Consider the following 12,472-nt stretch of genomic DNA (forward strand, 5'->3'; position numbering starts at 1 on the left):
TTTTGCTGATGATAATGAGTCACCTCGGCGGACTGCAGGTCTGTATGTCCTCTCTGAAGCTTAGTCAGCACAGTATATATTTCAAAAGGTGACTTCACTATTCTGCAGGCTTGTTTCCTAAATTCATCCACCTTTGCCTTGCACATGCAATGAGAGTTGTTCTTCAGGGTATTTTGTGTTCCGATGCCCTGGTGCTCAAAACCAAGAGAGACTTTGCAGGGTGTTAACCTGTTGGCGCACCTTGGTGAAGAGTGATAGCATTTCACGTTGTTGTCTTTCTGGGTCTAATTTGATGAATACTCTTTGGCACGCAGCGCATCTCTTTGGAGGCAAGCTGAAAGTCAGAAGGACACAAAAGGCATCTGAAGGGTTTATCTGATGCTCGCTTTTGCTGTCCTACTAATGTATTCCACTGAGGATTCTTCTTGTTTTCTTTTACCTTGCCGTCTTTGTGTAAGCGAACCGTGTTATTATCCAGTCAAATGTCTTGTTGTACAGGGATCTTTTTAATTTGATATTTGTAGGTAACTGGAAAATTTGTTGACTCAAGGAGGATACATTATTTCAATTAAAAAGCCTTAAACGGCTGCCAAACCCGAATGCATGAAAAGATGTGCCTTCTAGACTGATCTTTGTCTCATCTTTCTGTTCCATAACTCAAAGTCATTTAGCTATACACACTTCAAAAGCTAGATAAACACTATAACATTTTCCCCAAATCCACATTGTACACCAACAGAGTAGATTTGAGCAGGTTAGTATCACCCTAAGTGATGCAGTGTTACAAAACATAAGGACAAGGTATTCATTTGTATCACAGATGGCATGTGTTTGCTGACATATTGCGCTTCAAAAGCATCCCTATAGCCCAAAGTAGATGCAAACATTTCTTTTTAATATGACTAGGAAGGCTAATTTAAAATACCATTTGGGCTTGTGTAAGCATAATTACCTTTCATAACTATAATGAAGTCAGGGAAATGTAGCAGCTCCAAGCCAGATTAAAAACTCCCTTCAATGCTGCAATAGGAATACCTCCTCTGTTTGTTTTAATTGACGTAACAAGATTGTGCTATAGTGCTAACTTAAGGAATGTTCTATAAGTCACTGCAAAATAAGAATAATAATATAAAAAAAACATAACTCAAAAGCAAAGGTGTTTGCTGTTATTTCTCATGGTTGCAAATGTTTGTTCGTCCCGTTGTAACGGGAGTGGTGGTGTGTGCACGAAATGGGATGGTTTGTTATCTTGAGCTTCATGTTGGGAGCAACACATCATTAGCGCACCAGTGAAAGTGGTCGAGCAAAATCCAATTCCTCATGTTAAAATGGAGGCTGAAGAAATCCGTCAATTCGCTTTCTTTTATAAGCAACAGAAAACTGAAAGCTCTAACAAAGCAAATTAAAGTAAATGATAATATCAATAAAATGGTGGCCATTACCGATGAAGGCCGCTGTAGCTATCACAACTTACAATAACGCCTGATGACAACTTAGCAGCCTGTAACTGGGTCGATGGTGATGAATAATTTAGTCCCAGATGCTCAATAGATTTCATCGGAATAATGACGACAAGAGAGCCTCTCAGACTGTGAGGTTAGTACAGTGCAAAAAGCCTGGCCTTCCCCCACACTCTTCCTGCTGCCAAGCTGTCAACATCACAGACGCACACATTCAAGAACATGTGAGTCGCATTGTCACAGCAGTTGATAGCTGATATCGTATTATAATAAACTATAGTATTTAGAGCATATCAGGAGCTAGATTAATTGCTTTTGACAAAAAAAAGAAAAGCCCCTAGGCAAGTGTTTACAGGCTGATCATCATTGTATAGCTCAGGGCAGAATGAGTAACAATAGGGAAAAAACCCTGGGTAAAATAGTACATAGCGAATGTTTTTTTTGGTGATAGTTTAAGGTTGCAAAGATGTTCGCCAGATTTTCTCAAACAGGTTTTATGGCTGCAAAATAATTTTGAACACGTTTAAAATTTCTGTCTTTAGTAAGGTAGCTTTTGCGCTGCTTTATTGGACTTGTAATTTGTATGCAATCAGCCCTTGACATCGCACCATTAAAAAAAAAAAAGTGTATCTCTGAATGACATTTCAGGCTTTCATGCGTCCGTTTTTCTTAAATTGCAGAAAACCAACTTGATTTTTGATTTTTGAACAATTTGATGGCATAAATACATGCCTTTGTTGTGCATGTGTACCCAGTAAGTAAATATAGATAATAATAATATAATAAGATAATCTAAATAATGCACTGTATTTAGTTTTTGTGATTATTTGTCTACAGCTGTACAATTAGAAAAAAAACCAAGTCTTATTTATCGTACTTTCTGTCTTTTTTTTTTTAAATTACGCAATGATACATGTTGGTAGGAATTACAAATACTATAGATATGAACACAAATCTATATTATAAAAAGGATGTTCAATAGGGCTGTGCAATTCATTGAAATTCAATTACAAGTTCAATTATTACACTCCACAATTACAAAATCGGCATAATCGTAAACAAAATACAATATTATTAATACAAATTTTGAGTTATTTAAATGTATATATTTGTACCTTTTTCATTTAAAAATGACTCATTTAATAAATCTTGTTTAGTCCAAAAGGAACCCGCATAATTATAGTGTTTCAAAGAAATGTATTTGTCTTATTATTTTTATACATGTTTAAACATGTTCTTGTTTTGTACTAAAGAACAAATGATCGTCCTAATGGTAATTTCAATTATTACACAAAATAATCATGACTAATATTTTCTTCATAATCGTTCAATACCATCCCCCACCCCCCCAGACTGTATACACAACAGTATACAGTATGTATGCTGCGTAAGGTGCTGATATATTGGTTAGCAACAGTGCTGAGATAGACTCATGTGTTAATGTCACTGTGTAGCATACAAAGTGGTATATCTATTGAGGAGAGGCTTAATTGCTTCATTAAGACTTGGCATCTATTTGACTATGGGCCACTATTAGAGGTCCAGAGAACTGATCTAAAAATCCAGCGTTTCTCAAAGTCTGAATAATCTATTTGTCTTATCACTTCTGTAGCATTCAACTATAAGGTGGACCATGAGATAACTCGTTTCACTGTGTAATTTACGAGATATTGGAACATTGCTTTATTTAAAGCCAATCAGCAGTTGCTTCAACTGGACTTCAAGCAAAGAGAGTATCAGGGCAGGATATAAACAACAACAACAATGAAAAAAATAGTTTGAGGCCCTCTATCTCCTCCCTTGGTACCGTTGTGTTCGTGTCTTGCCATACATCTTCCTGGGGCTTTTAAGTCACTGTGCCCAGACAGGCTAACAAGGTGCTGGGAGGCAGCTTCACACACCCGGTACACCCAATTTCATGCAGCAGCGGAGGGACACACACTTCCAATTCACTTGGTTTTGTGACATAAAATGTAGTAAAGAGGAGTTCAAAGCAGGACTGTATTGCGGAGACTATGGAGAGAAAAAAAAACATGGAAAGAGCTAATTTGGACTGCAGGGACACATGCATGTGTGCATTTGTGAGTCGTGCTTGCCCTCAAAACCCAAGAGCACGACTGTGAAACGGCAACTCTTTTTGGATTCAGACCATTTCTACTTGAATGCTACGCTGTTTAGGGGAATTTCCCCAATTAACTGTTTTCTAGAAAGAGGCAAATGTAAATTCCTCAGTAATAAAATACCTTACAGGGAATAAAATTGCGTGGTTGTGTAACGTGAGGAAACCACTCATGCTATTTCTGGAACAGAAAATACAATTTGGGTTGGAAATACTGCAAAGATTGAATTTTTAAACTTGATTAGGATGTTATCAGACGGTGTTTGTCTAACTTCTGTGTTAATTGCCTGAATAACATCTTTTAATATAACATCATATGGATGAGTGCAGATAAAATTCATCCTCCGGCATGTTGATTACAACCTCAAGCAGATCATTAGTTCTCATCTCTTAGCTAATTGCACCCACTGCAGAAATGTTTTCAATCAAATTCATGAAGTCTAGCGCCTATATATTTTTTAATCGGTTGCATCTATGTATTATTACACAGTGCATTCAATATTACTCAGTATATTTTGCTCCCCTTACTCTCAATAGCACATGTCTCACATAAAGTCTGTCTCCACTGCAGTGTTTCCCCTCCCATACGCTCGGGCTTTTCCTTATCTGAAATCGAATCTGGAGCTCTGTGTTCATCCCTCGCTCACCTTGGTTGTAATCTGCTCTGAGAGCAGAGAAGTGCCCAGTTGGAGTTGCACATTAAGGATATGTGAAGAATAGTAAAAGGGAAAACGGGGGGAAGAAAAATGGAATAGCTTATCATCACGTCGCGTTCCTAACAAACTCGTGTCATTTTAGGAATCTAGTTCAGTGTCTAGAGATAAAAATAGAAGATAAACCCAAACATGCACAAGTGTGTTTTAGGAGGGAGGAAACGTGCCGCTTGGCTACAAATCATTGTCTTTCTGACTTGGTTCTTGACATGCAGTCCCAATCCCTCATCATGTGACAGGAGCACATTTGTCATCCTAATATAGATTCCTCCATGGCTGAGATGAATGTACTGAAGGCTCAAGTCCCACGTGTAATGTTAAAAAAACAAAAACAGAAAGAAAAAAAAAAGGAAAAAAGAAAAGCTGCTTTGCCCTCCAACAGTAGGCTGGGTCTTATGTTGCTCCCACAGAGCATCCACATAATCAGATCCCTGCCTCCCAGGTCTGGATGTGCCATCCACACTAAAAACCACAATGAGCAGCGTGGTGAGTCAGCAGCAACAAGATAAGACGATGTGCATTTTTAGGCGCCAATTAGAAATCCCAAACAGATCTTTGACTGTGCATCATAACAGATGAACTTTTAATGTAATGATTCTCAATTTTTTCATTTTAATCTGCCAATACATTCTTTCCTCTGTTTTATCTGCCATTGATGGCCTGTAGGAAGATAATCATTTTAATATAACGTATTCTATTCTTTAAAATTCTTGAAAATCAATACAGCCAAATCAATGCCATAATATTTTTTTTTAAATAACATATAGTTAATTGATACAACTAAGAGCTGCATGAAGTTTCACCTTGATCTAACGGATGATGATGTCACCACATCATGACCTCGTTTCCATGTTTAATGCCTCTTGAATTGATAGTGCACTTAACATACAATCAAGCTGCTGTTAATTGAGCTATTAGGCGCGTATAGAGGGAATTACTATGATGCAATGTTGATAATCAGGATACAACAAATTAAATACAAGTAAACAGATTTGTACTACTCAAGTTGAAGTTGTGTAGGTTACAGCTATTCTTTATCATAATGCCTTGAATATGTTCCATTAAATGCTTATTTGGGAAAAGCTGATGGGATTCATTTAATTAAGGGCTTTACCCAAATCTTAAGTAAAACATTCATTTCTCCTTTGAGAACTAAACATTGAAATATGACAGCAGAGGTTTTAAACATAAGCTTTTAAAGACGTATATCAGCTTTTCGGCTGACATTTTCTAAAATGAACAACGTGTCAGTGGATCTCATTGAGTAGTTGGCACAAAGCTCATATTCATAAATGATAAAGCCTAGCAAGAGTTCTCTTATGCTCGTTTTCTCAGCAAATCATAAGAGCCAATGCCCTGTGAGAGAACAAAATGGTCAATAAAACATGCAGTAAAGTGGTAGTGTCAATATCACTCTGTTATGAAACATTACACAGAAAACCGCTCAAAATCACTTTCATGCCATTCAAACAGTGTAAGTGGGACAATCTGCTGGCCTCTGATATGCTACCATGGGGAAAACCATGGAAAGATTACGATTTTGCTTTCTTTGAATACTGAAAGAAAACATTTAAAAAAAGAAAGAGAAAATATTTGAGCAAAGCCAATGCAAATGCATTCCTATTCATCTTGCTGATCATTCTGATCCAACATTGTACCGTACATACCAAGTCATGAACACGCATGTCAACACATGCTAATGTGTGTGTTCAACGCCGTGTTCAGCATAATATTGAAGGCTAGTGTCCACAATTGCCTGTGGTGACACCAAAGTGATGGAAATGGTCTGTCATGGCGCATGCCAGGGGCCGTCGCAGCACCCCTGCCATCTGTTGGCCCTGAGGGGGCAAAAGGTGCGACCAGGCCTCAGGTACACCAAGGCAAGATTACCTGACCACTCCAGGGTGTACCACACTTCTCGACCAAAAGTCAACTGGCATAAATTCTGGCTCACCCACTACCTTAACTCATTCACTCCCTCCAAGTCATTTTTACTGATGCAACCCCCTCCTCTCCCGGCTGTTTTACTGGATTTGGATGGATTTTGCAAGGTCCACAGAATATTCTGTTCTTATTCTTAGATTAGAATCTCTTCTTTCATCAGGAAAAAAAAGTATGTTTCTATCTGTTTCCATTTTGCAGCAATTAGCATTAGAATGTAGCTAAGTTTAATCATTATTTACAAACCTGTTTAAAACACTGGCAAAAAGATCTTGTTGCAACATGGCCCTGGTTGATCTCGTATACTCTGCTGCCACCTGCTGGCCATTATTTGTAATAACTACCATAGCTTTAAGTGTCCTCTCATATCACAAGCTGTATCAAAGCATTCTCTATACTCTAGCATAACAATTTTTAAATAAAAAACCCCCATAAAAAACGTATAAATACATTTTTGGGCGTAAAGAACAAAGTATTAAAAAACGTTTTTACACGTTTCAATGAGGAAAAAAGGCAATGAATGGACTGATTGGATACAACTTTTCAAATACTACAACATATGACAGATGTGAGTGTTCACCATTGAGCCAAAGTTGGTTTAAAGATGTACAGAGACATAATTTTATTTTTTTTTAATAATTGAGGCATTGTGCTAATAACTAAGTTGGAAATTGCACAGAAAGTTCCTATAAAGTGAACTGGAATGGGAAGTGAGCTTGTTTGAGTTCAGCGTGTAAAATAAATAAATAAATAAAATAAATAAATAAAAAGCCCTTTAACTTTGAGTACTAAGTCACCGTTGAAAGGACAAAGATATTTTTAAATCTCAGTTCTCCAGTTCAAGATTAGTTGAGACAAGTGGCAGGATCATGCAGAGCATCCTGCTCTGGAGAATACAAAAGTATACTCAACATTTCTTGAAATACATTCAAATCATACTTGAAGTGTGAAGTGGCAATATAGCTAGGAGTTAGTATTATGTTTAAAAATGTAATGATAGATATGATCTTCAACAGAAATAATCTGCGGGTCTCTTATCGTGAAAAGCTCCAGTTGCAGTTAGATGCCCGAGGAGTGATTGAAAACGCAGATAAAGCTCAGGTCTGAATACCGGCACATGCAGGATTAGTGTTGAATCTAAGATTTCAGCCTTTGCTTGTTAAACAATAATCCAATCCAGGACCAAGACAATCAGAATGATGCCTACAGGCAGCTACTGGAGCTACTGGATAAGAGAAGTAGTGCATAGAAGATTGTAAAAAGGATGGGCGTGACATACTACAGTTGCCAGGTCATCCACAACAACAGATTATTAACACATGGGGCTCTATGTATATTTGTACGCAGCACAGCTACACTTGACCGTATCCTGGTTTTCTTGCTGACATTTTGATGCACTTGTTTTGGAAACGTCTGCAATGTCAAGGACTTTACAGGGAATGAGAGGAGACACGTGGTGGCAAGAAAAAGTCAGCTGTGCTCACACCCACAGCGGTTTCAAACTCAGTTTTTAGAATGCATCATGCTGCACAGACAAGAGTCTGCAAAAATACAAAAAGTCCAGCCCGCCTCTGTACAGATTTACACTGCGCCTCACACCAGACTTGGACTGGGCACGAAAATAGAGCAAACATTTGATAAAAGAGACAACGGAGCAAAACTCTAAATCTTGTCTTTCCCTGGGACTTGTGTAGAGGTCAGAACTGTGCCCTTCATCTCAGGGATGGAGATCAATCACTGTCAAGAGCTCTCAAAAGCTGCACTCTCTCCCTTTGTTGTTGTTGTTTTGTTAGTTTTGATTAAAATCCTAATGTAAATTAAGTCAAGTGACAGCATTGGAATTCTTCCAAGGAAACTAAAATGTATACTACAATTATATGATTACGGGTAGGCTAAAGCTTTCATCTTCCCGTGAACCCAAAGGTGTAACGATATTTGCTAATAATGCAGAAGTGGACACAAGAGGTTTGAAAAGAACAATCTGAATCTAATGGTTCCCACGAGTTAAGGCCTATTGAATTCCATAATAAAAAAAAAATCCTAAATGGGACTTCAAGAACATTTTAAGGGGCAATGGAGATATTAGCAATGATAACCCTAACTGCCACTATCAAGCACGGCCTTTAATGGTTAAACGTGTAAAATATTTACTAGTTATAACATGTCATAAATGTACTAGTAAAAGATTCTTCAAAGTATAAAAGCATTTAAGGTATTATTTAAATGTTCGTAACTTAACTGTTACTATAATGACATTTCTCCCAAGGACTGTTGGATGTGTTGCAAATGTGCATGCGGCTACACAGAACTAATGTTGTGCGACAGGTCTAGTGAAAAGCTGTTGTGATTGCATGCAACATTTAAAGACAAGCGATATGAAAATGCAAATAAATGATTTGCAACAATCCATTAAATGCTTCTCAAACATATTAACATTAACTTGCCATGCTTGCATCACTGGGGCGACTCGTGCTAAAAATGACTGTGTAATGTAAACCTTGTTTAAAAGAGAATAATTAATCACTGAATGGAATTGACCGTCAGATGGGAGTGAAACCACTTGGACAATGCTAAAAATGAGAGCCATTCAAGGGTAAGGACTCTGAATGCATCTCTTTGAACAGACACAATGCAATGTCCTGAGACCGAAACGTCCCACTGCAGGAGCTCTCAGCGGAAAGGTCGTCAGGTATAATCAAACCATAGACAATGACATCTCCCAGTGCACATATTTTTTTGTATGCCTCATTCATCTCGCTGCCTTCATTACAGAACACCTCTTTAATCAAGTGGGTCAACTCAACCCTCTGTTTAGTACAAACAGACAACACAATTACACTCATTTGCTTTTATTGATCAATCAAAGCCTTATCTGCAACTTTATGTGCAATATTTTTTTAGAATCGATGAATCTATTGATTGGTTACTAATTAATTGACCGATTGGGTTCATTTTAATTTTGCATTAACATGTATTACAAAAGCCCCGACCTTGGTGTTTATGTTGTACTTCGTATTCATATAGTGATTAAAAAAAGGGGGATTGATGTTACCTGTTCGGTCATTGTTTTCCAAAGTAAAAACAGATGTTTGCAAATGTTTTATTTTGATTAAACACAGAAGATGATCAGTCTTCTTCTGTAGTCGATTAATTTGATAATCTATTACTTATCAACGAATCAATTAATTTTGACAGCTCTATTATCCATGTAACAGAGATGACAGATTCGTTGCTGCACCAAAATCCGTATTTGAAACCTCATTAATTTGTCAACTTTAACCTCCTAATCATTATTGTTGGAATATTTTGGATATCACACTTCACTCATTTGCTTCCTGAAACGTATTAAAAAGTTATATTTGAAATATTGCCATGGTCCCAAAAACGTATTTATACTTTTTTAAATGTTTTGTTTTGCTTTAATACTAGAGCATACAGAAGGCTTTGATGCAGCCCCTGCCCTGAAGAGGTCGCTTACAGCAATGGTAGTTATTTAAAAAAATGGCCAGCAGGTGGCAGCAGAGTATAAGAGATCTACCAGGGCCATGTTGCAAACAAATCTTTTCCGCAGTGTTTTCAACAGGTTTGTGAGTAATGATGAAATTTAGCTATATTCTAATGCTACTTGCTGCAAAACGGAAACAGATAGAAAAATACTTTTTTTTCCCAATGAAAGAAGAGACTCTAAACTTTCTTTGGGCCTTGCAATATTAGTCAAAATCCAGTAAAACAGTCAGGAGCGAAGGGGGTTGCTTCAATGAAAATGGCTGGGTGTGAATGAGTTAACAATGGCCACTGAACATACCATGTTCAATAACATATTTTTATCTTTTCTTTTACTGATAAACAATAATAATTCATTAACATACAATACAGGCCAAAAGTTTGGACACACCTTCTCATGCAATGCATTTTCTTTATTTTCATGACTATTTATATTGTAGATTCTCACTGAATGCATCAAAACAATGAATGAACATGTAAGGTGAAATAATTGAAAACATGTTTTATATTCTAGCTTCTTCAAAATAGTCACTCTTTGCTCTTTTTTTGTTAAGTACTGTACATAACTCCACATGTGTTCCTTCTTAGTTGTTTGCCTTCAGTGAGAATCTACAATGTAAATATAGTAATGAGAATAAAGCAAACACATTGAATGAGATGTGTGCGTGGCCTGTACTGTGTATCTGAGACATTGCTTAGTACACTTAACGTCTGAGCAGCTATTTAATTAATACATCAATTCAAAGACACGCTTACCTGCTGAGGCTCTCGTGGTGTCGTCTGTTTGACTCGTCGACTTGATGCAGTGGTGGTGGTGAGCTCCATAATGCTTGTGGACGTTTCGGACCGATTGGCTGTCGTACTTGACTGCGGTGTTATAGAGGAAGGCGACTCCCCTACAAGTCGCGCACTGCCCTGGATTTTAATGTTGGGGTCCCCCTCGGCGGCCATGTTGAACACTTTCAGGCCATTATAGTAGAGGCCTGAAAGCTGGCCCTGAAAGGACCTAGTCCGGTCTCGCTCCCAGCCGCCAATCTGTATAGTAGTTTGGCTGTTGAAGATTGTAAGCTGCCGCCCTGTGGGAAAACAATGTTACATATACAAATCTGTTGGATTGCAGACATTTTAAGTAAACAAAAAAAAAAAAAAGACAAAAAGACCAATTACTTGCGCAGGGGCTAATGAGACCAATAAATTGCAGGTTGTAGAAGCAAACCCTGGCAATTTATTGCAGTTACTATGATGACATGCCTGCTTTATGGAAACAAAACAAAAATACAACAAATATAAAAAAAACACAAAAAATGCAGCTTTGCTAAAAGGTTAGTCTCATAAATTAAATTAAATTGTGATTCAGTAACCGTAGTTATGACATGGAAATACGGAATGTTAATATATTATATCAATATCAATATTATAGAAACAAATAATTCATTCATCTTCGTTTCTATAAGCAGGTTTTTACTTCAAGTTTCAAGAACTTGGAACACAGCAATCCTAGGAATGATAAGTAAAATGATAAGTAAATGTGGGAGGCATCCAGACTCCTTTTAGCAAACACCATCAAAGACTAGTCAACTGAATAAGGTTAAGCATGAAGCAAAACACAAAAACATAAACAAAAAAGAAAAGAAAATGTGGTATGACAGTTGATTAGAGCAAAAATCAATAAGGAAATAAAACATAAAGGGGGTCATTTCACATTTTATGTGAAAAATATGCATTGGTTATTACATTGTAAAATCAAAGCATGCACTCAGTTTGTTTTAATATTACAGTTCATTGATATAAAGCCGTATACATCTTAACACAATATGTTAAAGGGACTGCAAAATTCTGACGCCAATTCATTTTGGACTCTATTTATCATTTCTAGCAGTTTAATCACAAAAAAAAAAATGAAAAGGCACTTATCTGTCAAAAAATGTTTAAAAAAATGTTTTACATAAAACTAAAAACAAATTATAAATACTACATTTATATTTATCGTTTAGAAGTTTACAGCAAAATTCTACTATAATTTATAGCAATTTTATCAATGTTGAGATTTAAATTCATATTTATAGTCCCTTTAACCAGAAGTTCACACACGTATTAAAACAGCTGACTATAAAATAAATACATTATTGAACAGTAACATTATATTAACTACTCAAAATCATTTATTTTATTCATGTTTTATTTTATGTTTAGTTTTTACAAAATATTGCAACAACTTAGTTATGATCAAGTTATTCTATTTGAAATTTTAATCAGTGATTTTACCTTTGTCGAGTAGCCATTCGTCAACTACTCGACCAAGTCGGAATGGGATTCGCTGTCTAGCAATCGCCAGGCGTTCGTTATCATTGTTGCCTTTAAAGTTTAAAGAGACATTTCAGTGGTTACAATCTGTAAGGTCAAAGGTTAAATGTTCATACTGGTATAGCTAAACAACTGCACATTTACATGTTTTAAATTGAAAATGTTTTGTGTATTTATACCAAATATTTAATAAACCATTATTTAAACAAACATTTAATTTATTTTATCCAACAAATTAAGCCTACATTAATTAAAATTAAATGGTTTCATCCTTTAGATTAATGGAGCAAACCACATTACAAGTTTCATTGTCAAGTCTTATCTCCAACACATTTGTCTTTTCATTCTGAACATTTTAAAATGCTTTTTGCTAGTTATGTACATACATTTTCAAAATAAACACCACTTAAATTTATGTTATGTCACCCTTA

At 36.4% G+C, this 12,472-nt stretch overlaps 1 protein-coding gene across 18 annotated transcripts in view; it reads right to left on the reverse strand.

Moving 5' to 3' along the window:
- The window catches only part of LOC147163971 (neurexin-1a-like), a 231,865-nt gene that overhangs the window by 17,469 nt on the left and 201,924 nt on the right, over nt 1-12,472 (reverse strand). For 16 of the 18 annotated variants that reach the window (XM_086092253.1, XM_086092254.1, XM_086092249.1 and 13 more), the window contains 2 exons: nt 12,003-12,092; nt 10,494-10,813 (listed from right to left, as the gene is read on the reverse strand). In XM_086092253.1, coding sequence (XP_085948379.1) covers nt 10,494-10,813; nt 12,003-12,092 — 410 coding nt within the window. The remainder of the gene's footprint in view (nt 1-10,493; nt 10,814-12,002; nt 12,093-12,472) is intronic. The other 2 variants (XM_086092252.1, XM_086092255.1) reach the window with 1 other exon arrangement.

The sequence above is a fragment of the Leptonotus elevatus genome, chromosome 13, assembly GCF_054856555.1.
Source record: "Leptonotus elevatus isolate MCC_2025b chromosome 13, RoL_Lele_1.0, whole genome shotgun sequence".
Taxonomy (NCBI): domain Eukaryota; kingdom Metazoa; phylum Chordata; class Actinopteri; order Syngnathiformes; family Syngnathidae; genus Leptonotus; species Leptonotus elevatus.